At 36.5% G+C, this 24,248-nt stretch overlaps 4 protein-coding genes, 2 non-coding genes and 1 pseudogene across 7 annotated transcripts; 4 read left to right on the top strand and 3 right to left on the bottom strand.

Moving 5' to 3' along the window:
• The first annotated feature begins 71 nt into the window (after positions 1 to 71).
• flp-9 (KPSFVRF-amide 2) lies at positions 72 to 3,084 on the top strand. Its single transcript, NM_070035.8, has 3 exons — positions 72 to 202; positions 1,672 to 1,779; positions 2,691 to 3,084. Exons 1-3 carry the CDS (start codon positions 140 to 142, stop codon positions 2,826 to 2,828), a joined length of 309 nt encoding a protein of 102 aa, NP_502436.2. The 5' UTR covers positions 72 to 139; the 3' UTR covers positions 2,829 to 3,084.
• A 4,836-nt stretch (positions 3,085 to 7,920) lies between these two features.
• On the bottom strand, positions 7,921 to 11,058 carry inx-6 (Innexin-6). The gene is made up of 8 exons (NM_070034.5): positions 10,948 to 11,058; positions 9,909 to 10,033; positions 9,773 to 9,859; positions 9,615 to 9,724; positions 9,121 to 9,497; positions 8,714 to 8,857; positions 8,528 to 8,670; positions 7,921 to 8,209 (listed from the first exon to the last, which is right to left on the bottom strand). The coding sequence occupies exons 1-8, from the start codon at positions 11,023 to 11,025 to the stop codon at positions 8,104 to 8,106; spliced, it is 1,170 nt and encodes a 389-aa protein (NP_502435.1). The 5' UTR covers positions 11,026 to 11,058; the 3' UTR covers positions 7,921 to 8,103.
• A 1,770-nt stretch (positions 11,059 to 12,828) lies between these two features.
• On the top strand, positions 12,829 to 14,605 carry C36H8.1 (Major sperm protein). Its single transcript, NM_070033.2, has 4 exons — positions 12,829 to 13,092; positions 13,196 to 13,453; positions 13,586 to 14,003; positions 14,157 to 14,605. The coding sequence occupies exons 1-4, from the start codon at positions 12,904 to 12,906 to the stop codon at positions 14,546 to 14,548; spliced, it is 1,257 nt and encodes a 418-aa protein (NP_502434.1). The 5' UTR covers positions 12,829 to 12,903; the 3' UTR covers positions 14,549 to 14,605.
• A 1,498-nt stretch (positions 14,606 to 16,103) lies between these two features.
• Positions 16,104 to 22,470, top strand: T23F6.5 (MAM domain-containing protein). The gene is made up of 13 exons (NM_070032.5): positions 16,104 to 16,209; positions 19,254 to 19,367; positions 19,421 to 19,593; positions 19,639 to 19,753; positions 19,803 to 19,947; positions 20,218 to 20,305; positions 20,353 to 20,469; positions 20,520 to 20,625; positions 20,861 to 20,978; positions 21,122 to 21,293; positions 21,347 to 21,599; positions 21,967 to 22,190; positions 22,237 to 22,470. Exons 1-13 carry the CDS (start codon positions 16,119 to 16,121, stop codon positions 22,321 to 22,323), a joined length of 1,803 nt encoding a protein of 600 aa, NP_502433.3. The 5' UTR covers positions 16,104 to 16,118; the 3' UTR covers positions 22,324 to 22,470.
• On the top strand, positions 17,114 to 17,199 carry mir-265. The gene has a single exon (NR_002389.2). It is a non-coding gene; the product is annotated as a pre-microRNA mir-265 (primary transcript).
• Positions 17,310 to 17,330, bottom strand: 21ur-15145. The gene has a single exon (NR_056846.1).
• Positions 22,471 to 22,746: 276 nt separating the features above from the next.
• On the bottom strand, positions 22,747 to 23,380 carry T23F6.7 (annotated as a pseudogene). Its single transcript has 2 exons — positions 23,247 to 23,380; positions 22,747 to 22,897 (listed from the first exon to the last, which is right to left on the bottom strand). Coding segments are annotated over exons 1-2 (285 nt in total).
• Positions 23,381 to 24,248: the final 868 nt, after the last annotated feature.

Below are 24,248 nucleotides of genomic sequence, written 5' to 3'. Positions count from 1 at the left end.
CATACGTGTGCTCTCCATTCTCTCTCAGGACTCCGCCCCCATCAAGGCTCACTTCTTTTTCTGGTCTCGTTTCCAGAGAAAAACCCAGCAGCATCGTCTGAAGAAGGGTGAAACATTTTTTGTTTCAAAGAAGAAAAAAATGAATCAATTTTATGCACTATTCCTTGTCGCCTGTATTGCAGCAATGGCAAATGCCTATGAGGTGAGTTAAGATCGGAAAAATATAAATAATCTAAGATCATATTTCTTTCCGCTTCTAAAATTTGTGTGCTGAATTTCTTGAAGCGGAAGGTTCAACTTTTTCGAAAAACGAACAAAATATTATTTGTGCCCCTCCCCCCTGTGCCACCAGGCTCGAAATGAAGCCAATCGTGTGCAAAATAATAGAAAAGGCGCCACCTATAAAATGTGTTTTCGTAAATAAATTTCAAAGTGACTTTCAAGTGTATCTTTGAATTTTTAACAGTAGGCGAATCCTGCCTATTTTTCAAATGTAGGCGTGCCTGCATGTCTGTTAATTACCTAAATTTTGGAAGGTGCTTGTGTAATATACCTGCCCCCGTGGAAATGGTTTGCATTTTTAGGCTTACATTGAAAAAACAGTATTTCTAACATAGAAAGTCTAATAAGTAAGCCTAATTTGGACCAACATGGTCATTAAAATTTTAAAAATGGCTAACATTTTTGGGGCAAAAGACATACCTCAATTTAAGCTGAATTCTGTGAATTTTATTTTTTTAATAGCCCGAATAGAATATTTGTTTTCAAACACAAGATTAGTTTATTTCTCTTCAAAGAAACGTTGAGTCTGGAACGAAATAGCTGAAAAAAAAACGAAATTCGAAATTCTAGGGCTTCGTCTCGTCATCCACTTTCCTAATAATTTGTCGCGATGATTAATTTTTGGAAGCCCATTTTTACCATTTTTAAAAGTTATTACCCCTATCGCAGAATTTAGGTGTGATGAGCATGGTCCGACAGCTACCGGGTTTCGCGCCAAATTATAAAGCATGCGTGTTTTAAGAGGTTAAAAATAGTGCGGCGCGGAACCGGGCAGTTGTCGGCCGAACTTAGAAATTTGAGATTTGTTCAGAAAATGCCACCAGGCTATCCGAATTTTTTCGAAGTTTTTTGACCTACGTGGATATCCGCGCCTTTACATTAACCAACTTAAAGTTTACATATTCTATAACTTCCTTATAGTTTCAACACCTATTTTCATCCAGTAGCAACATCCGTTTTATGTAATACTTTGAAAATGTTAAAGTGAGCCACTAATGAGCACAAGGATTACATTCTTCGTCGTCACCCTTCTCCTTTTATTTTGCTGCTTTCGATGCTTCAGAGTGATGCTCTTGTGCTCAGTCTACCGTTCAAAATCAAATTTTAAGATTCTTCTATCTCTTTTTCGTACAAAAAGTTGATTAAAGTGATGATGACATCATTCAAAGTCACGAGAAGTTTAAAATTGATTGAATAAACAAAACAAAAATCCGTAAGAAAACCTAGACATACCCTATTGGGAGATCGCAGGGCTCACGGGTTGCTCCTGCTACTGCTCGACGACAAAAATCTCATTAGTTTTTATTGGTGCGGCGGGTGTAGATTTGCGGCGTTGATTATACGTGGGAATATGTTAAATTACATACATACTTGAGCTCTATTTTTCAGGAGCCAGATTTGGATGCACTCGCCGAGTTCTGTGGAAAGGAATCGAATCGAAAGTACTGTGATCAAATTGCACAACTCGCCACTCAGCACGCAATCGGTATTAATCAGGTGAGAATGATGACGTCATACTGGGACCTTGAGATATTGGCGGCCACGGTCGCATTGACATTAATATATTCTATATTCTTGAAATAATTTTTTGAAAATTAAAGACAAACTCAAATGTAATGTCCTATTCTAAAACTATGGCCAATTCCATTTTACTTACAAAAAATTCAAATTAGCGCTCAATAAATGCGCCGACCAATCAGCGACCTTGGTCACGCCTTTTGCACGTCGCTGATTGGTCGGCGTTTCGTTTTTTTTAAATTTTAGCGGGATATATTGAAGTTTCAATAATGAAATTTATCTTCTAAAAAACACATTTTGAGGAAAATTTTCGACTGAATAACTTTTTGCACATTTTCGGAATTGGGGAGAAAAACATCTAAGAATAAAATAAGAAAAGGAGCTCCTCAAAAATTGATAAATTCCAAAAATACACGCTTCTCTGAAATGTTAAATTGTGACTAGAAGCACTGAATAATTATAAAGTTCATGTTATAGAATTAGAAAAATTATGATTTAATTTAATAAGAATATGGTAACGGCCTCAACGCGACAGAAAATGTTTTAATGGAGGCTACGAAAAGTGTATGCGCCTTTAAAACATTATTTTTTACACACTATTTTCGAGAGCCTTACTTTACATTTTTTAACGTTTCTAGATCAGAAATGCCGTTGAAAATGTTATATATTATTTGCTTTTTCAGTTAAAGGAAGTTTTAAAATTATAATTTTTGAAAAATCGTAAGAAAAACTAAAAATGGTCATCTCGTGACTTTCAAAAATAAATAAAAACGTCTCGTCTAAAAATTGCGGAATTCCCCACAACTGATAATGAGAAAATATTAATTCTGCCACCAAACCTATAACTTCTTGTATTTATCTAAACAATTCAAGAATTTTCTAATTTGCAGGAGCAAGTCCGAATGGAAAAGCGGAAGCCGTCGTTCGTCCGTTTCGGAAAACGTTCAGGATACCCGCTGGTAATTGATGACGAGGAAATGCGTATGGACAAGAGAAAGCCATCATTTGTTCGATTTGGAAGAAAGTAGATAGATATGTCTTGTTGATTATTCTGGAAACATCTTGGATCTATTTTTGATCTCTCTCTCTCTCTCACACACAGCTGCTCACTACGTTTTCTTCTCGATTGTTCCCATCTAGATTTCTGGCCCTCATACCGTTCATTCATTCTTCTCTCCCATCCCCTTACCCCTCTTCAACTTTTATGGTAACCTGAGAATTTGTGAAAATCAAAAAAAAATCAAGTTTTCATGTTGATATGTGCAATAAAATGTGTTACATGTGTGTGCGTTGGTGCCATTTGAATCAGGAAATTTTTATCATTTTTTTATTTCAAAAGGAATTGCTATTATAAAGGATTATCTCAACAAAACATAAAGATTGAGTTGTTTGCTTTTCACTGAAAAAAACTGAAAATTTGAGAAAAAAAAATCGAAAAATCTGAACTCCCGCGCAGAACAGAAAGCGTCGACCAATCAGCGACAGAGACAACGCCCCTTACGCATCGCTCATTGGTAAGCGAAATAGAGTTTGAGCCTTTAAATGTAAGGTGTACAGTAGTTTCCATTTATACATTTTTGTCTGGAAACCTAATTAAAGCATGGTGAACTAGAAAATTGCATTGCGAAATGTCTAAAAAAAAGTTTTTTTACTGCAAAAGAAATTACTGTACTCCTTAAAGGCACACACTTTTTTTTCCAAATTTTTGTGTCTATCGTTGCATTGGGTTCTCAGTTTTGTGCTCAAATAAAAATAGATTCAATCTTTCAGTGATGCCTGTAATTATTTGAACATTTTAGGAAAAATTGTATTTCTAGATAATTATTATTTTTTGAATATCCCCTTTCGTGTTTCATACCTAACAATATTCCTTCGCGCGGGAATTTAATGATCAGCAAACTTTAAAGTTTTACACACTTTAAGGATGACTTCTTTCTGAATACTTGGGAAAAACAATACTTGATACATGTGTGGGTGTTTTGGTGTCATTTAAACCAGAACATCTTTATCTCAAGTATCGTTAAAAATCTAAATTAGCTTTTTTGAAAAAGATTACTATAAGATGGATTATTTGAACAAAACATAAAGCTTAGAAAGAGCAAAAGTCGTTCAAAAAAGGATAAAAGCACATATTCCGTCATTACCCGATTCCTTTTCTTGAATAATTCACGATATGAAAACGAGAATGAAAATATGAAACACACACACACACATACCTTCCGAATTTATTTTTTATAAATTCTCTCATTTTTTGTGGATTTTGTTATGTGTCTGGGACCGATTGTGGGTTTAGGAGTTTAGTGTTAAACAAAATTTCAGCAGTCATTTAACGACAATAGCAATAGAATTTTGGCGGTCACATTGTATAGATTTCACCTAGTGACAGTTTTTCCTATGTTTGATATTTTTTCCCGAGCCGTTTCTCTCTATTTCACACCTGAATATCTAATTATTCACGAAGACAGAATATGTTTAAAACCGCGGTGTAATCGAACTCGGAAGTTTTGCGACCAATATACATGTAAAGGGTTTAATTTTTTTAAATGATTTCTGGAATTGTTTTAGATCAGTGATTTTTCCTAGAAGCTACGCCAGAGGATTTGTGTTTGCAATTTCGGGAAAATAATACGTCCAACTATTCAACTTTTTCGGGGAAAAATATAGGTATTATAAGAAGTATTTGAGTCACGAACAATGGAGAGATTGAGGTGTTCATGGGCCAACGTCTAGCCAAAAACCTGAAACGATTAAAAAACACAAATATTTTTTATTACGAATCACTATTATTTCAGATTAATTCGCAGAAGTATCAGGTTTGAAATAGTATATTGAGACCCTAAGTAAAGAAATATACTGGAGGCGTTTTCCGGGCGATGGGGAGTGGTGAAAGACTTTTCTTCAATTTTTGTAGCTCCGAGAAGTGAAAAATTGTCTTTTTCATGTTTTATCACCGGGTAGCAAGGCGAGCCGTTTTCCACATTTGTTGACAAATTACAGAAATATCGATTTAAAAAAATGCCATTTAACAACTCCAATGATCAGAAAACATTCAGATTTTTAAAATTTTCTGAAACTCAAATAATAAATTATTCAAAAATCCATGATTTCTGATGACCTAAACCCTATTTTCAAGTGATCTGTTTACGTACACAAATATGTTCCACTAACTGATCTTTCCAAGTCTCTTCTAATATTTTTGTCCAAAAAGTAGTCCGTTGGTGACTGAAAAGTCATGTTTTTCAGAGCAACCCTTAATCTTGAGAAAGTGTACACCAAAAAGTGCTCGCGGGCAATGCGTAAGTGGTGGGATTAAAAACAAATGACGAGAGGAGTCATCAACTACTTTTTGAGTTATTAAATTGGGTTTTGAGTAATGAAAAAAGATGGAAAAGTGGGGGTGTACTAGTAGAATGTAGTAGTAGTAGGATAAGAATTTTAAATTTTTAGAAAAATTCGAAGAAAATTTCAAAGCACAAATATTCAATTCCAACATATAAATAACGTGTACTCTATCATTGAGGAAGTCGCTTTCGTGATCATAACTCAAAATTCAGCTTGGAAAATTTTTGAGAGCGTATTTTGAAAAAAGGGCAACAGAAAATAGTACGTATTCGGTACTCGGATTGGAATTGATGTTATTTTCCAATTTTCCAAAGATTCGAAGATCTCACTACTCACAACTGGCAAAACTTTGGGAAGTCTGCAAAAATTATATGAATCGTAGACTGTAAGTTGAGAAAAGATTCAAAATGATTTTTTGAGCTGCTCAAAGATGACAACAAGGGTGTGCAGAAAATCTCAAAATTTACCGAGATCGGCAAACGGCAAATTCGGCAAATTTGCCACATACCCCTGATGCAGAAGCTTAAATCTGAAAATCAAAATTTGTAAAGTTCGAAGAATTTTTGGATAGAAACATTACTTGTCTGAAAATGCAAACAAATTTTTCTTAGTTCTTTCGTTCAGTTCAGTTCGTAGTTCTTTGTAAATCGATTGAGAATATTGGATTTTTTGTAGTATTTGGATAATTTTAACTATGATCGACGTACTCTGAAACTCTGATCACGTCACCTACAATATGTCGGTTAAATATTTAATCTCCACAAATAAATGATTAATTTTAAATTTTATTTCTATGTTTTTCCATTTTCCCACGAGGCAATTTCCAAATCACAGGGCATCGAGGGCGTTTATATGGTGGGCGGCAACTACCGTTTGGGAAATTTTTTTGCCGAAAAGTTTGACGAATCGGCAAATTTCCGGTTTGCCGGTTCACCAGAATGTTTAATTTCCGGCAATTTGCTCAAATTTTTTGGCGACTTTTTTTGAGACCGAAACGCTTTCAAATGTGTCTATTTGAAACTTTTTCCGTTTTTCTATAATAGATATTTTTCTAGTATTTGGTTACTTTTCAAAATAAATGTAGGAACATTCATACGATGCGTATAATTTTGATGATTAAAATTAAAATTCGGAAATTTCCAAAAAAAAGTGCAAACCCACAATTTGCCGATTTGCCGATTTGCCGGAAATTTCAATTTCGGTAATTTGCTGATTTGCAGGAAAAAATTGTTTGCGGCTTTAAAATGGGAAAAATGAAAATAAGAAAAGGTTTAATATCAAAAAGAAACATCGTGGTGATAGATTACATAAAAGGAAGCCGATTTATATTTTTGGTCTTGAAAAGTCAATTGAATTTTTGGGCACTTGAGGCTTTCCGGGAGCTTCTCGTACCGGCTTCTTTGCTCGCTCTACCAGGTTTGCAATTTCGCGTAGAGAAATGCAAACTACTATGCTCTTTTTGCAAATTTCAAAGTTTTCCAAAATAAAAGAAAAAGTTCTTGGCACCAAGAACCGTTGCGATCATTTTCCACGGGGAATTGGCCCGTTTCACACTTGTTTTTTTCATTTAAACGCCTCCGCGTAACACATTGGGTAGTGTCAGGATTTATGATGACGTGAAATCCCAAAAGCCCCGCCGGTTTGACAAGTAAAAGCAGAAGCTCGTGTCAAAATGAATTTTCTTTCACTTTTTCGTGGTTTGTTTGGTTGTGTGCTGGAGAACCATTCAAAAATTGAAGAAGCGGTTGTGGAAGACAAGAATAGGAAGGAAGTCATCAGAATGTCAAGAGAACGACGTCTGTACTGACGTGGGTTGGATCTGGTAGGGGGAGATAAAACTTGAAAATGACGGGAAATTATAGTTTCAGGGCAACATTTTGGTTTTCCAGGGGGTTTCAGTTGATTCCAATTTTTGCCGAGCACAGCAAATTTGGCGTGCTTAACAAAATCCGAAAAATTTAATATTTTTTGCTGTTTTTTGGAGCACCAAAACTACTGAATTCTTAACACACATCTGGTATCTGAATAAGTTCCGTGCGGTGTGTCTGCTTAAACATCAAAATAACTCAATTTTGTGTCATTTACTAAACTTTTGGGGAAAAAATCAATAGTTTTGGTCAAAATTGTATTGTAAAATTTTTGATGTGTGCGGCAAACAGCTAAATCGGCAAATTTGCCGCACACCCCTGCTACGAATGTACCTCATTTTAAGACCTGCACAACTTCGGAACTAAAGATGAGCACTCCAATTATCAACATATTTCAGAACGCGAAAGTTTTGGAAAAGTTTTTTTCTCATAAAAATTGATTCATTCTTCTCTGATATATAGCTGTTTTCGTTTATAAAACAGTAGTTTTTAACTGAAAAATTCAAAGTTTACTTCATTTGTCTCAAATTCTCAATTTGAGTTGTCCATTTTAAAATGTGCAAGAACTGTACAAAATATTCGTTTTTTTTTCAATAGTGCAAACATGACTCCACCAACTAAATTTTTTGTTGTTTTTTGTTTTGAAAACCCCTACTAAAAAGGTTTTATCTGCATTTTTATACTACCAAGATAGATTAATCAAAAAAAAATTTTCTACTTGCCTTCAAGGTGACCTATGCCTGCATCGTGCCTACACGCGTGCCTACTGTAAAATTAATACACGCAGGCAAGTAGGCACAAAGTATGCCATCCATACTATGGCTTTTCATTTTTTCTTTTTCTCGATTTCCCGATCGTAAGATCACAAAATCCATAGACCTCATTTCAAAGTTCAACACCCAAAAATTGCCAAAAAAAACAAAACTTTATTTAAGAAGAACAAAAAGCGAAGGTTCGAAAGGCACAATTTCAAGTATTTTTTGTCGTTTGTCTATTCATGGAGCAATCATCGGGGGAGGAGGTTTCTTTTGTTTCATTGTCTTATGGGATTCGTTGTGTCGAACAAGAAGAACTGAGGTAAAAAAGAAGGTGTTCAAGTATGCTTAATCGATTTGACAAATGGGGTCCGTTCTTCGTCGATGTAGTCTTCGGATTCGATAAAATCTTGGCAGATATTTCGCATCGAAATTGTTAAATAACTGAAAAATTTAAATTCCAAACGGACGAGGCGTGAAGCGGGCGACTTTCGAACCCCTCGCTTTTTTGAATTTATTTTTTGAGAATTGTTTTCAAGTTTCAAGTTCCAGTATAAAGTAGTTTTTTTTCTTTTTAATGAAAGCACTTTAATTGGATTTTTCAACCAAAATACCCTGTACCTGCTTCGCCCAAAACGTGACTCTTTTACGGTTTCGCACCTAGTTTTTTGGTGGTTAATGTTATTTTTGCCTAAAATGGATATACTTTTCTAGTTATTTGTTAATTTTTATCCTATATTTTTAAGTTTTACATAACCCCACCTAGCTGGAATATCTCCTAAATTAAGAGCCATTTGATCCATAATGAAAAGCCCATCTTCTCCAAGTGCACTGAAGAACTGATCATCACTGATTGTTGACTTTATTGGAGCAGTTGATAGGTAATTTTTTATTGTTTTCTGGGCCTGAATTTCAATTATTCGTATTGACTGTTTTTATCTTTTCAACCTTTGTCTTATTACACAGGTAATAGATCCATTTGAAGCAGTTGACAGTTGATACAACTGCGACGAAGACCAACCAGAACCAGAGGAAGATGAAGAGCTTCTCGTAGTAGATGTTGAGAGTGAGAACGCAGAGAACTGTGTCCAGCTGGAAATATTTTCAATTGGTTAGAATTTTCACGCCACGGATTTTATACATAGATGCACACAAAGAAGGCATCAGACCCGTTAAGTGTCGGCCACATAACAGTATTGTGATAAGGCAGGCAAAACTTGTCAATTTTTTGAGAGATTTAACAGTCAGCGACAGAAAGTTGACAATTGCAGATGTATAGGGTGTGTAAGTAAAAATAGTTCTTGGATCTCACCGCGACTTTTTCAGATTTTTTCGATCTTTTCTAGTCCTCTCACCTGTACACTAGCCGGCCGTCTTCTATTAAAATCACAATGAACAATTCTTGGAAAATGTCCAGTAGTCTGCCAATCATTTCCTTGAAGCAAATCACCAAGAATCGATGGCCCCCAAAGGGTGTAAATCGATGAGTCGAGAAGTTGAGTGAGAATATAAAATTGAATCCAAGCATTCACTGCCTGCCATACAGTTGACAGGGTATAGAAAAGTGCCATGTTTCGGCTTCGCTTCTTTCGTGCCAAACGGATTCCATCCCAAATGTATACAGATGGACGTCCTTCGAAAGCTGCTAGCCGAGTTTTGAATTTGTCGTCTTTGTCACGGTTTTCGGACCAGAAACGGTCGACATACTTTACGGCAGCAGCCAAGTCGTAGCCTATAATTTAGTTTATTTTGAACATTTTTTAGGCCAAAAAAATTTGGTCGGAGGAAGCTCGCATGGCTTTGGAGTTTTTCGGTTTTTAAACAGATTTTTGTCAAACAAAAAGCTCACCGCTGTAGGCAATCATTGCTTTCCATATAAATCTTGGAATGTAGAACAAAAAGGCTTGAAGTGCAAATACGTACGGCACCCACTGATAATACTGAATTGAAACTTTTGTTCTGAAAGTCAATAAATCAATAATTGATGTTCATTCAGGGCTCCCCCACCGTTCTTCCTCTTCAAAGGCTAGTTGCTGGTCGAGTGGAACAAAATACGTACCATGCACAAAACAGTACTGGTTCACAAAGTTGACCCTGAATGGAGAAAAGATTTTTAGAGGTATGAAGTCCCAGGAGGTCTCACCATTGAGCATTAAACTGTGCTGGTGTCCAACAGGTGATCGGATCTCCAATGAAATGAGATGATAATAAAAGTGCAGATGACACGGCAAGAATCACAACTGTGACCCTCGAGTTGAGACGGTCGGCCTGAAAATTCAAGTTAAAAATTCGAGAAATATCTTAATTTTGTTCTTCAGGAAAAGTGGAATTTTGGAAAGGTGTGACGTCACTGAGGTTCCAGAATTTATTTTTTTCAGCATTTTTGATTTCAATAACCGTTTGGTGTTTCGGTACTGTTTAGGCTACCGTACTCAAGAAATGAAAATTTTCAATTTTTAACTCTAAACCTACAGTAATCCTACAGTACCCCGGCCCTGGCCATCAATACTAACTAAAAATTTCTACAAAAATGTCTTATTTTTTATAGGTACAGTAATCCTGAAAAGTTGCATTGAAATATAAAATTTTACAATAGATATTCATAAGTTGGTTCTTGGGTCCCAATTTTAGGCCGTAATTGCAAGATATGTGCAAGTTATCGTTAGGCTTTCGGTGTTTGCGTACTGTTAAAGCTACAGTACCCAAGAATTATCAAAAACGGAGCTAAAACTCTGAGAAAAAAAGGCTACTACTCTATGATGTTTGGGCCTTAACTTATTCATGTCTATTCACTATTTATTTTTGATCACGATTTGAATCGTAATAAATACAATACAATACAATACTATTGGTAATATTAAATGGAGAGCTTTAAAAAATCATATCATATTTAAAACTCAGAATTTACACTAAAAGCTCAACAGATTATGGATTCCCAACCTAAAAAATACGCCCCAACATTTTTGCCTGAAAAGTAAGACTGAGTTCCTAAGAATAAAAATATGAGCCTGAAAAACTCAGCCGACCCTAAAAGGAGCAAAACGTGTTGTCAATTCCAATCATTACTTCACAGTTCAGGCTCCAGGTTCCATACTAAACTCAGTCGGTCCTGATCAAAAATTGTGTGTACAAGAAGGCTCACAGTTTTTTCCCTCTCTCGGAAAAAAGCACAATAAACTTACCAAATCACCTTTCGGCTGAACGAATACCCTCGAAATGAGTGCATTCACCGAGTTAATGGCTCCAACTTGCGACGCCATCGCTGGAGTTGCCACTCGATGTTTCTAGATGCTCTGAAATTGATAGGTTTCGGTTCGTTTTTTTTTTTGGCAAGGGGGTTAGGTGAAAATTGAAACAATACAATTTGGAGTGGGAGGATGGTTGTGTTGGAAAAAGCGCAACTCTCCCAATCATCCTCACCACCACTCGGTGTATTTATTGTTGTGTACATATGTACTTGTGTGTCTGTGAACAAGCTAAGGAGAGTGAAGAGAGAAAGATTCGTTTTCGAAAGGGAGGCGAATGCACTGTTTGAAAAGAAGAAGATGCTCGCGGAGCAGCGCGCCAAGAAGTGCAGGATTCTTTTCAATTGGGGCAGCGAAATGGTAACCTGAGATTTTGTTGAACTGTACAGGTGGAGGAGGTCTTTTGGGGTTGACCAGAGGAGCTTTTTTCAAAAAATGGTGGTTTCTGGAGGTCAAACTGCAATTCACCAAAAAAATTGCTGGAAATTAGGTTTTGAACTGTGTGTCACACGTGTTTCATTGTTAGCCAGCATGACGTCACAAAACTTAAAAATTGTCATATCCCGCGATTTAAGTAGATCAAACAACACTTGGTCGTAAAACATTGGGAAAAACTAAATCAGGACATGTTTTGAAATGAGATATACATAATTTTAAAAAAAAAACTACCCGTTTTCAGACAACTTTTGGGAAGTTTTGAATATATAAAACTGATTCAGGTACAGTTTTTTTTTTGAAGCACGGTTTTTTTTCGGACGGAAAAACACAAATTTTCAGTATTTTTATGAATTTTGTGGGGTTCAGTTCAGTTTTCAGTTTTGCCTATGGTACCACAATAAAAAATAGCATAGCGAAAAAATTGTTTTTTTTAATTTTTTATGATTTTTTGAAAATTGGAAAACTCTCAGTTTTTGCCACTTTTTTGGAAGTTCATTGATTTTTAAACAATGTTTTCAATAAAAAGTATTTGATTGTAGAAAACTAGTAAATTTTTTTTTTGGAAATTGGCAAAAACTATGAAAAATCAAGGAAAAATCAAGAACAACCTAAAAAATTGAAAGTACGGTACTCTTTAAAAGCGCACACCTATTTGAATTCTACAAAAACTTGTCGGGTTGAGACCGGGTACCATATTTTCAGCTCAAAAATTGTCAAATTTGCATTTAAACGCTTCTGAATAGTATAACAATTTCAGTTTTTAAAGCTCTAAAAAAAATTTTAAAGAAAGTTTTTCAAACAAAAAACTTAAAATCGTTTACCGAAAAGCAGCATTTTCGTATAAAAATAAATTGGAACTAAAAGGATTTTCCACAAAGTGAATGAGTGACACATACTGGGAGGTCATCATTTTTGATGTAATTATCTGAATGAAGAAGCTTCTGCTTACTCTTTTTTTTTCTTCATTCGATAAAGGAGGTATCTATGTTTGTATCGAATTGTGTATGTGTATTTTTTGTATTACACGGACAGATTATTGTTCGAAGGCCCCCCGCTTCCATTGCCACTGATGCGCGAGATGCTCTTTTATTGGTGAAAGAGAAGGAATGAGACATTTAGAACGAGGAGCAAATAGAGATTATGATGGCATGATGGATAAGAAGTTTTGATTCGAATCCTAATTTAGGGTCAAAACTTGTACAAATTAACAAACTGCAAAATCGATACAAATTATACAGTATTGTTGAGCTTCACGTTAATTATGTTTTTATTACTATAGTTAATTTTATAAAAAACGTGAAAATCCAAAAAGAAACTTTGAATCCAAATAACATTCCGTGGCACGAAATTCACGTTGAATTCTCTTATCATTCAATCAATCTAACCACAATCACTTTTGTCAAAAATCGATTTATTCCCTACTCGGATTCGTCAAAATCTTATCGATCAATTGGAATGTCGGAAACTTCAAGCGACAAAAATTGTTGTGAAACGCTGGAATGGATTCGTGAAAGAGTGCACAACAAGAAACACTTCACTGCACGTGGCATCGGACAAATCGTCGATGTGTCTGGAATGGATGCGGAGCTTGTTGTCAAAGTGCTCGCCGGAGCTCTTTTCGCAATTCTCGCGTTCAGTGATCAGGTAAGGAAGTTTTAATTTTCAGGAGGAACGGGATTTGTTAAGGGGCTTACCTTGACATTTGTTTCGTGGCCGTGTTCGCTTACAATTTCATATATTATTTCAGGCGCACTTCTTCGCCAACGCTCTACTCGTTGCGATCCCAGCATTGCTCATCTTCGTCTTTCCGATCGAAAAACCAACGGACGAGTCACTCTTCGTTTACTTCTCGTTGTTTGGCGCAGTGACGTGTCTGGATCGTAGCTTGGAGAAAATTCCATGCTATTATGTGATTAAGTTGGCACTTTTTGCACTGCTGTACCTGCCACCATACGTCATGCATCAGAAGATTAATGAATTCATTCGAGAGCAACTCAAGAAGCAGGTACGAGTGTTGTTGGGTCCAATCACCAGCAAAGCTTTTCAGCTACCTTATCAGAATACGGTAGTACGGTGGCTGAGAAGTTTCGCTCGTGGAAAATCCGAATAATCTCTTTCACTAAATAAGATTTTTCAGAAGAGCAATGAAAACGTGTCAGAGATGAGCCAAAGATCCGCACCAAGAACCGCCGCATCAACTAGAACTGCCATCTCGGCTCCACCACCGCCAAGACCACCACCACAAGAACCACCAAAGCCAGTTGAGCAAGCAGCACCACCGCCACCACCAGCTCCAATGCCAGTCCCTGTTGAGAAAGCTCCGGAACCAGTGCCAGCTCCTGTGGAACAGATTGCCCCACCACCAGCTCCGGTTCAGGATCCAGCTCCTGCACCAGTCGAACCATCTGATCCTGCTCCACCGTCGAAGCTTCCATCTCCATCAAAGAGTTGCACGGATCTTGCTGGAGGATCTCAACGTTTCAAAACCGGACCACACCCAATGCAATCTTCATCCTTCCACAATTTGAAGTCGGAATTTGATGGTTTCAATTCAGGTATGATATTAGGGAAATGCTAGCCTGCCTGCCTGCCTTCAAGACCATGTGACTACTGCCGAAGCACTATGTTACGGCCGGCAAGGAAGGCGAGTAAGAAGGCAGGCACACCTACCGCGGATCCTTTCAACCAGTTAATAATAATTTTTGCAGCTATTAGCCCTGGCCACAATTTGAATGATGTTCTGTTCCGCCCGATGGATAAGATTGTGTTCAATGCTCCATTCGACTTTGAAAATCTGACATATCACATGAGAGTTTCCAACAACAGCCGTCACCGCATTGCCTACGCAATCAAGGGAAACTCGGTGCCCCGTGTCATGGCTTACCCCGCATTTGGAATCTTGGAACTCGGAGAAGGACGAATCATTGCTGTGTCGGTGCAAAAGTTTGATTGGAATGATTTTGAGTACAACAAGGATCGTATCGCTTTCGACTACGTTTTGCTGCCGGATTCCAATAAGGAGAAGGCGTTCTCGATGAGTATGTTCCAGCATTCGGACTCGAAGCGTCGCAAGAATATCAAGATTGAGTACAATCCATAGAACTCTCTTACAGACTTACAGAGCTTACAGACATCGTATAAAATGCTATTTGAATTTCTTTTTTTTTTTGTTTTGTTGTTACTTTTGGCCGACAAAATAATGTCAAAGAAAATCGAAATCCTTGAGAAAATAGTTGTTGGATGACGCAAAAAGAAACGAGCCGTGGCAGACGACCGATTTTGCTTGTTCTCATTCCTTACGAGATGCGGTTGAAAATGAAAATGGGTCAGTATGATGTGACAAGGTTTTTTTTAGAGATCTGTCTTTGTTCCTTTTTTCGGATTTTTTCAAATTTATTTTTTACATCATAAACATTTTATTTAAAAAAGTGTTTTAGCATCCACCAGATTACCTCTGTCTAAATAAACATTCCACCCTGTGGAACTTCAATGGGTGTGGGGGCCTATGTTGTGCAAAATCTGTTAATGCTAAATGGCCTCAAATACATAGATAAAGTTCGGCCAGTCCCATCAAAATCGGTTTCACATAATTCTATATATGGTTTTGGATCCCCTTACCAAGCCATTTTTCGAGAAACATGCCAAAGTTTACGAAACACAGTAGAAAATAGAAAGTCAGATCCATTGAAACCGCTCTAGCTGAAGAACAGGTCGGTAACTTTTTCTCAAACTTTACGAGTTGGTCATTGAGATATTTTTCTACATTTCTAGTGTAATTTCAAAAACTTTCTATGCACAGTTTTTCAGAAAAGTGAGCAATCTTTAAAAAAGCTCGTGTTCTCTAACAAGGGGAGGTTCCCAAAGAATACATCAGACTTTGTTATAACATAAACTTGATAGGGTATGACTACTGTTAATCACTCCAAAAAATCATTCGGAGCTGGTTGAGACAAGTTACGATGCCCTGAAGCTGTCGAAAAATCCAGGTTATTTGAATTCAAAAAATTTCACAACTTTTGAATTTTTAAAATAATTTTTAATTTTACGGCAATTTCAGAAAGAACATGTTTTTTTGAATTTTCGTTAAAAAATCCACACCATGTGGTGCCTCGTCTGAATATTTTTCTAGGGCACTTTCCAGAATTCCTTCCCCAGCTAACCTAGAAGCTTAACCCTAATTTTTGGAAACACTATTCTTCTCCGAAATTCCTTTCCCACCTGATCCGTATCCTCCTCCTGCTTATTCCTCACTTTTTAAAAAAGAACGCTTTTCACTTTTCCTTATAGTTTTTCATAACTTCTTCATCACTCTCGAACCCTTCAAATCCGATAAGCCGGTCCGATTAGTGCAATGGTCATTTCACCGTTCCCCTTTCACCTGCCGGCGTGATATTTTCCGTCAATCCGTGCACTTTTTTGCTGGAGGAGGGCTTTTTCACTTTCCCTCATATTTTCGGACGTCTTTCCTCCTCCTCCTCTCCGATGTCTTGTTTTCTCTTCTCTTCGTGTCTATGCTTCTTCATCGAGGTCATCGGCGAAAAATAGGCGGAGCCTATGGGGAGGCATCTCGAGGCTTCTTTTCACCATCTTTTCACCCAATTTTCCATGGTTATCTTATTGTTAGCAGTAGTAATTCACGAACTTTTTTGTTTTACAGGTTTATACATACTATGAGACTTTGGACACTTTTTATATTTTTACTGCCAAAGCTGGTCAGTAGTCAACCGCAACAACCTCAACCATTGCAAGTTTGTCTGAGAGGTGAGAATTCTAGGAAATTTTGAGATTTGAAAAAGAAATATCAACTAGTAAAATAGTTAAAACGTTTATCAACCTGCCCATGGTTTTATCTAGAACATGAAATTCCTATTTAGTTAGGTAGATTTACAAAATCCTCTTTTTATCATCGTTGTATCCATTTTTGTTTGAAATTTATATAGGAATTTAGAAATATTTTGGCTTTCTGAAAATAATATTACTTTCCGTCAAAATTTTTTTAAAGTTGCTCAAAAACTGCCTCAAATTCGCAATGTACCCAGTGTTAAGACACATTGATATTTGAGCCAGTTTTTGGCGGATGAGAGAGGTGTGAGGCCCCGCTGACCTGAAAAACTGGCCTAAAAATAGAGTTTTTGCCATTCGTTGAGATGCTTGAAATTTAAATCGTAAGCACTAATAGGAGATAATAATTTCAAAATGTTAAATGTATTTTGAGAAGCCTGAAATTTGGAAATACTAGGTTTAGATCTTGTAAGCCGAAAATCCCCTCGGCCGAGGGTCTCGGGGGCGCATCTCATACAACCCTTCAGATCCTCGCCCCCTATGACAACCCCAACATAAAGTTTTTAAATTGCAATTTAAGCTTCCAGTTCTTGAGATCTTCACATTCAAAGTACATACAGTTGCAAGAAGCTTGCTTCCAAATTTAGCCCACAGACTTGTATCTGGTCAATATTTATTCCATATTTCATAAAGATCTTCGAACCATTGCTAAATCCTTAAAACGACCAGAATTTTACTGTGCAAACATTTTTTTGAAGTAGCAAATGTTTCAAACTAAAAAGAAACGGTTTATTATAACAAGTACATAACAAAAAGAGAGATCGGAAGCAGTCGGAGATCACTTTCTCTTTTCGCTAATTTTGTGTGGTTATTCTGACTGTTCGGTTTGACTTACCCCCTCCTTCCGCTGGCCGCCGTTTTTATTATGAACTTGATGTGGTTTGAGGGAGGAAGGGTGGTATTTGAACCTCTGTGATGAAAAAGCCGAGAATATGGGTCAGAAAAGCTATAAGTTTGAGGTGAAAAAGTTATTGGCAAAGAGGGAAAACTGTCGTTTGTCTCGGCTATTACAATTTCCTGTTCCTTCTTTGGGTGTTTGATCAAATTTTTTATGGGGCTAACTGCGATTTTATGGAAGCTTGAAACAATATTAAAATGTGAACAACATTTTTTTGTCCTGTAGAAGTTAAATATTGGGGTGCAATATGCCCATATCTTGGTTTGTGAGTTTTTGCATCAACTGTTTTGTGGTGATTTTCTGAACTCTGTTTGAAATTAACTGGAAAATGTTGGACAGTTTTGAATGCCCAATTATATTTTAGCAGTTCTGGAATTTATCCATTGTAACTTATTTTATTTTATTGAAACCTATAACTAGAATAAATTGGAAAACATGGCAAAATTTTTCGAAAGTTGGTCGTCGACTTCTAGAAGCCACAAGGCACATTTTTTAAAATGGTATAATCAAATTTCAAGCCTAAAATGCATTGATTTTCCTCAATAATTTACTCCTCAAAAAAGATCCTCAAAATTTGCAGTTGAAAATCCTTTAACTCATGTAAAAAAACCTGCTTCTCGGATCATTTGCATTTTGTCACTTTCTTCTCAAATCAAATTAAAAATACAGAACGGTAGCTTCACAGCATGAGTCGATTTCCCTCTCAATTCACTGACAGTTCCTCTTAAAAATGCATGCTAATCTAGGATTATCGGTTTTCGGTTGAAAACACGGAAGAATGTCCTCTTCCCTCTCTATTTCCCCTAGCAATTCAAAACTTGTATCCGAGAAAACAACCGAATGATTGCAACATATTTGAAAGAATTCCCGTTTTTTTTTCTCGCGCCTTTTCAACACTATGGCATAATGCATAATTCATAATTTATGTTGTTATCTCTCTTTTCTCGAGACAATCGGTCGGCGACGGTTAGCCAGAAAAGACGCATAATAGCATACGATTGCCCGCTAATTTTCGAATGATTGATGAATGACCATGGGATGGAATTACGAGAATAATCGAGAAGCTATACAGAACTTGTAATAGTGGAACTGTCTTTGTAGTAATTAGTAATTAAACATCAAGTTCCACTATATGTATTTCTTATCCAAAAAAGGTTTTGGGAATATCCTTGTTAAGCATATATTTTTTGTTAAAATTTAACCGAAAATTAAGAAATATTTTATTAAATTTTTTCATTTGGAGAGCGCCTCATCAAATCTCTCAACTACAGTAAATTTGAAACAATTTTAGAGAGGGTTCTTAGCAGGAATGCGCGGAAGTCGGCAATTCGCCAATTGTCGAAATTGCCGAAAATTCGATTGCCGAACGGCAATTGCCACGCACTCGGAAATTTTGGCGATTGCCGGTTTCGTGAATTTTTGAAAATCGGCAATTTCGGCAATTGCCGGTTTTGTGAATTTTTGGAAATCGGCATTTCCGGCAATTGCCGGTTTTGTGAATTTTCGGAAATCGGCAATTTCGGCAATTGCCGGTTTTCAAAATTTCCGGCAATCGGCTATTCCGGCAATTTCCGAAAACTCGATTGCCGCGCATCCCTGGTTCTCAGTATATGTCATGCTCAAATATCGTAATAAAAGACTACAAAAAGTTTCAGATTTTTCAAATTTCTCATTTCAAGATTTTTCAAAAAGTGTTCCTTTCGAATAAATCCGAGCATTGCTGCAGATTCGAGCCCCTAGAATATTAAAACACGAACAACCTTGGAGCTCTTAAAATTTTGATAGGTGCAAACAATCAAATTTGACCGTAAATAAAAAAATTGAAATAATATATTGGAATGTTTTACTGTGCCAATTGACACATTTAGCACTATAGGAGCAAACAAATTATCTGATTTTTAGTGGGTTTTGAGCTTTTAAAGTCCTTATTTTTGAAATGTGTCTTTCAATTTGTCTGTTTCTTCGACTTTATGAAAACTCAATCAATTTTATTTGGATTTAGACTAGCAACCTATGTTGGAATGACGAGAGAATTAGTAATGTACTAGAATGTCAACATTTTCAGACATCGAAGAAGATATATGTCCTCAACGAGAAGGTTATGATACTGAATGTGATACAAGATGTGGTCAGCTGTATCCAATGAGAATAGGAAGCGGCTGTAGGACCCGGCAAACAGGTGAAACTCTACAATACATACTGCCTAAAACTATTGAACAACTAAAATTTCAGGTCAACTTCTCTCCTTTTTCGGGATCCGTTCATTTGTCTGTACATGTCATTTGTCCCCAATTGCGTGTGCAAACCCACAGTTTGCAGTACATCCGTACCATACACTAGTTGTTCAGCAGCATTCGAATTTGCAACCCATTCCGCAAAGACTTCCGAACTGTGAATCGCCGACTGTAATTAGGGTTTCCTTTCAACCCATTACCTACGTATTATTTTAGCCACCTTCACTTTCGTGTCGAGACGCGTCCGCGTGTGGAACATGGCAATTCTCGCGGGAATTTGAATGGTATTCTGGGCGGCCGAATGGGCAAGCGCGCCCTCGAGAATCACCAGGCTAGTTCAAGAGGGTTGGGGATCGTTAATGAAAGTTTGATGATTACAGATGGTGAATTTGTGGCAGGTACCAGTCAACAGGGCGCCACGTGGGCGACTATTTCAACTTGTGATGGGATTTGTTCGACGACTTCCGTGAATTTGACGGCGAGGGTTTGGAGGCCACCGACTGTAATTGTGGAGTTGTGCTTCAAGTGAGTGGTCCCACTGAGAAACTTTTCTTGGGAAGAATCTGGAGGTGCTCAAGCTCACTTTTAAAATTCCAAATGAATTTTTTTTTACCTTTTCAAGTACTGGGGGGTCTCTACAAAATAACGAGCGACAGAGAGGCATTTTGACCGAATTTTCGGCAATTTCCGAAATTTCCAATTTGCGAAAATTCACAAAACCGGCAATTGCCAAAATTGCCGATTGCCGAAAATATAAATTTGTGCTCAGACTTTGAGTAAAATATAAATTTTCAGGGAAAAAGACACAACAATGTGTGCACCAGTTCACGCGTCAAACGGACATCTCATCAACGAAATCATTCCAGAAACCAATTATTTTCAGGTTTGTAGAGCAAAGTTAGTACTGAGGTTATGTGTGTTATATTTCAGATAATGCTCCGATTTTCTAATGTCACTGCTGGTGAGATGATTCTACTTGACGATCTCACCATCAATTATCAACCGTGCCAGAAAAAAGTGAAAAATCTCTCGCAGACTATTCACTCGGTACGTTTCAAGCAGGCAGAATAACAACTTATGTACACCGAAATTTTCAGACAAATACAAGCACGGCACCATTGCGATCCGGGGGCCTTCCAATAAGCCTGATAAATCCGAACAAAGGAGATCCGCGAATGGTTCAGCATAGAATGTGTCAAGATGGTGCGTATTTTTTGAGAAAAAAAAACGTTTTGCAACATTCCACAGAAATAAAAAATATTTATTCAAAATTCTGTATGTCTGTTAGAAGAACACAAATTTCTTAGCTTTCTATGAAATATTTTTGAATTTCCTAAATTTTAGATACTATAAAGTTTATAAAGTTTAGAATAATTTCCAGACACAATTTACATTTTTCCAACAAACCGTTATCTGTATTAAAAAAGCAATTTTTCAGGTGAATGTGAGCACAAACCTCATCACTCAGTGGTTCACTCATCAACAGCCAGGATGTGTGTGGGACGACCAGGTCTCGCGTACTGCAGGCAAAAATGTCGAGCTCTCGATGCTTCAGAGTGAGTCGTTTTGTAAAACTATCAGTTAATAATTTGGGAGTTATTTGACGACCCATTTCTCTATTTTTATTGATCAATCGGCAAGTTGGCCTTTTTTTTCTAGACTCTAAAATTTCCAAAATTTGAACTTTTATTTGTTCCAGATCATCTGCTCGATGCCTCCGCCAACGTGAGAACCCTCTAATCAAAAAGTGCATCTGCCACGTCAGAAGATCTCCGGTCAAGAAAATCGATGGAGGTGTAATTGAGCAACCAACTACCGTATTCAGAGAAGTTGAAATGAATCGAGTGTTGGCAGATGATGTTACTTCGATGGTATATTACATATATTCAAATATTCAAACAATAAATAACAAATAAATTTTCAGACAAATTTCCCGTCTCCAACAACAACAGTGGTCACAGAAGCACCACTTACAACGAAAAAGTTCATGATGGACATTGAGAATGAGGAGAAGCATGAAGCCGAAACAGCTAAGCTAATAGTTTTGAACAAGCCAAAGATAAAATGCGAGGAAACAAATTGCAACTTTGAGAAGGACACGAAATGTGGATGGGCTGATTTAAGGATGTTGAGCAGGCATTTCAATAATATCAGTGTGGCGATGAAAAAAAGTGATGGTAAGATATTTGATATTACACGTTCGTGAAAAATAGTGAAGTTGGGAAAAAATTCAAAAAGTTTAGAGAACTTTTTCAGAGTTTAGATCCGAAAGAAGTCCAAAAAATTGAGTTGTTTTTTTTTCTTATGTTTGCATGTCTCGTTAACTGTAAATTCAAAATTTTCAATAAGTTTTCGCCAATTTTTCTACTAATGAGTAGTATGCCAATCTCGATAAAATGAAATTCGCAAAGAATTTAGAAAATCTGAAAACCCGTTTTTTGTTAGACCCATGGCTTGGGGGCGGAGCGTTTCCAATTGGCAATGGAGCGCTTTTTCCACGTGGCTTTCAAAAAAACACATTTTCTGCGAATCCATATTTTCCAGAAAATCGCTATGGAATTTCCCGCCTTGAGCCGAAATCCTACTCGGGTCTTCTCTACAAAGCATCCCTGATCGGTCCGATTCAAATGTCGATTGACGTATTTCCATCTCATGAGATTGACGTTCGAATTTGTGTTCAAAATCTTCGAAAATGTCAGACTCAAACGATTGCCCCGCGTTCTTGGAATAGAATTTCAGCAAGGATTAAAGTTCAGAGCACAGAAAAGGTAGAGTTGAAGCGCTATCTTTGAGGAATTAACTTCAAAATTTAAGATTTTCGTGCTATTCTATAACGATGCCATGGAGCCAAAATCAATTGCAATCGACAATATTTTAGTCAAAAATGGAGCATGTATTTAACTCTAACATTAGAATTTTAAAACTTTGAAGCCAATACTTGAACTGTAGAGAATCTCATGAGAAATGCGGGAATTAATTGTTTATCACTCCTCAACAATATAATTATATTTTTAAGATTTGACATTAATAAATAAATTTAATATTTTTTATTCAGGAAATTTTTTGAAACACAACAAGAGCAATGAAAAATTCTGCTTTAGATTAAAAAGAAACCAACAAAAACAAAAAAAAGCAGCATGAATAAAGAACACATTAAATTTTTAACAAGCCACAAAAATACACAGTACATGTAATAAAATGGAACAAGGAAAGTAGAGTAGCATTATTAGGGAGAATTAATTTTGTGGTACTTCTGAATTTTATTTTCTATTTTAGGTACTTAAAAACAAAATTTTCATTCACTTTAAAAATCACATAAAACACTCAGTTGATAATCTTTGGGAATCGTTCGTGCCAGACAACAAACTCTAGATACTTTCCATCTTGCATAATTGTCGCAAGTTTTCCGTCACTTCTCTCAATATCAAATCCGCTTGAACAATCTAATTGTGCAACACCCAATATGTATTCCGTTCTGAAAAAACAATGTTTTCACTTTTCTAAAAATGAGTTAATCCCTTTTACAATTTTCGGCAAAAATATTTGTGTTTCTAGTTTTTTAAAATGACTTTTCAAAATTTATTTTTAAACAAACATAGCTCAAAATCTAATAAGTTTTGCAAACCCTTTGGCTGACAAACTATATACATTACTTTTTTTCACATTTTTGCTGTCGAAAAGTTGGAGCGGCGGACATCTTGCGGGTTAATTTTTTACAGTCTTTCTTTAAATTGGAAATAATCGAGGTACGGTACCGAAAAATAGCACGGCAAGTTCGGTAAATTTGCCTTAATTCTAATACTAAACTATTAAATGTAACTTACAAGAAAACTTGTGCTCGTCGTTTTGGATCCCAGTTTGAGAAGCTTATTCCGTTTAATACAATAGTAAAATCCACGGAATAATCTATGTAATCTAAGCGGAATCTTCTTAATCCCGAGTTTCCGCCGTTCAGCCAGTGTCGAATTCCAATTTTCACAGGTTTCGACAGGCACAAAAAAACAAAAATGAAAATTATGGAATTCCGGAAATGTTTTGATAGATTTGGATTCTAGATTTTTAAAAAATATATTTGCCGGTTTTCTGGGACAGGAAAATAAATTTAAGCCGCGCTAGAGAGGTTTTTGTGTCGAATTCCAATTTTCACAGATATATACAGGCGCAAAAAAACAAAAATAAAAATTATGGAATTCCGGAAATGTTTTGATAGATTTGGATTCTAGATTTTTTAAAAATATTATTGGTAAGTTTGTGGGCCAGGAAAGTAAATTTAAGCAGCGCTAGAGAGGTTTTTGTGTCGAATTCCAATTTTCACAGGTTTTTTTTTAAATTTTCACAGGCACAAAAAAACAAAAATAAAAATTATGGAATTTTGGGAATAAAAATATTATTGGTAAGTTTTTGAACCTAGATATATTACACGAATGAACATAAAACTCATTTTTATGAACTTTCACTCAGTTTCTGAAACTTCCATTTTCACTCATCTGACCCATCACCTGACACTTACTCGCCGTTCACCTGACGCGCTTTTCTGAAAATGTGAGCGAAAATTACTAAGCTGACACTAACCTGCTCTTAGTCCGACAGCGACTTTTAGCCTGATACTAAGCTGACACTAACCTGCTGGCGGCTTTTAACCTGCCATTAAGCTGCCACTAACCTGTGGCGCTTTACCTGTGTGAGGGAAGCCTAGCTCCTCGGTGTGTGTGACTTTCCCGACCTAGATTTACAATTTAAAAACAAAACGGTACACGGAAATAAGTAATGACTGTTGAAAAACTGCTTATTTTATTGCATTTGTTCAATTTATTAAATTTTCCAAT

Source organism: Caenorhabditis elegans, chromosome IV (genome assembly GCF_000002985.6).
Source record: "Caenorhabditis elegans chromosome IV".
NCBI lineage: Eukaryota > Metazoa > Nematoda > Chromadorea > Rhabditida > Rhabditidae > Caenorhabditis > Caenorhabditis elegans.
This window is presented reverse-complemented; position numbering and strand designations above follow the sequence as displayed.

What these genes read in the sequence shown, in the direction of transcription:
- flp-9 (NM_070035.8), top strand. Translation starts at nt 140, where the DNA reads ATGAATCAATTTTATGCACTATTCCTTGTCGCCTGTATTGCAGCAATG. An exon ending in CAATGGCAAATGCCTATGAG is followed by an intron (nt 203 to 1,671) that starts GTGAGTTAAGAT and finishes TCTATTTTTCAG; the next exon opens with GAGCCAGATTTGGATGCACT. An exon ending in ACGCAATCGGTATTAATCAG is followed by an intron (nt 1,780 to 2,690) that starts GTGAGAATGATG and finishes TCTAATTTGCAG; the next exon opens with GAGCAAGTCCGAATGGAAAA.
- inx-6 (NM_070034.5), bottom strand. Translation starts at nt 11,025, where the DNA reads ATGGCGTCGCAAGTTGGAGCCATTAACTCGGTGAATGCACTCATTTCG. An exon ending in GCACAGTTTAATGCTCAATG is followed by an intron (nt 9,860 to 9,908) that starts GTGAGACCTCCT and finishes TTCTCCATTCAG; the next exon opens with GGTCAACTTTGTGAACCAGT. An exon ending in GACGGCCGGCTAGTGTACAG is followed by an intron (nt 8,858 to 9,120) that starts GTGAGAGGACTA and finishes AAATATTTCCAG; the next exon opens with CTGGACACAGTTCTCTGCGT.
- C36H8.1 (NM_070033.2), top strand. Translation starts at nt 12,904, where the DNA reads ATGTCGGAAACTTCAAGCGACAAAAATTGTTGTGAAACGCTGGAATGG. An exon ending in GAGAGCAACTCAAGAAGCAG is followed by an intron (nt 13,454 to 13,585) that starts GTACGAGTGTTG and finishes AAGATTTTTCAG; the next exon opens with AAGAGCAATGAAAACGTGTC. An exon ending in ATTTGATGGTTTCAATTCAG is followed by an intron (nt 14,004 to 14,156) that starts GTATGATATTAG and finishes TAATTTTTGCAG; the next exon opens with CTATTAGCCCTGGCCACAAT.
- T23F6.5 (NM_070032.5), top strand. Translation starts at nt 16,119, where the DNA reads ATGAGACTTTGGACACTTTTTATATTTTTACTGCCAAAGCTGGTCAGT. An exon ending in CAGATGATGTTACTTCGATG is followed by an intron (nt 21,294 to 21,346) that starts GTATATTACATA and finishes ATAAATTTTCAG; the next exon opens with ACAAATTTCCCGTCTCCAAC. An exon ending in AAGTTCAGAGCACAGAAAAG is followed by an intron (nt 22,191 to 22,236) that starts GTAGAGTTGAAG and finishes TCAAAATTTAAG; the next exon opens with ATTTTCGTGCTATTCTATAA.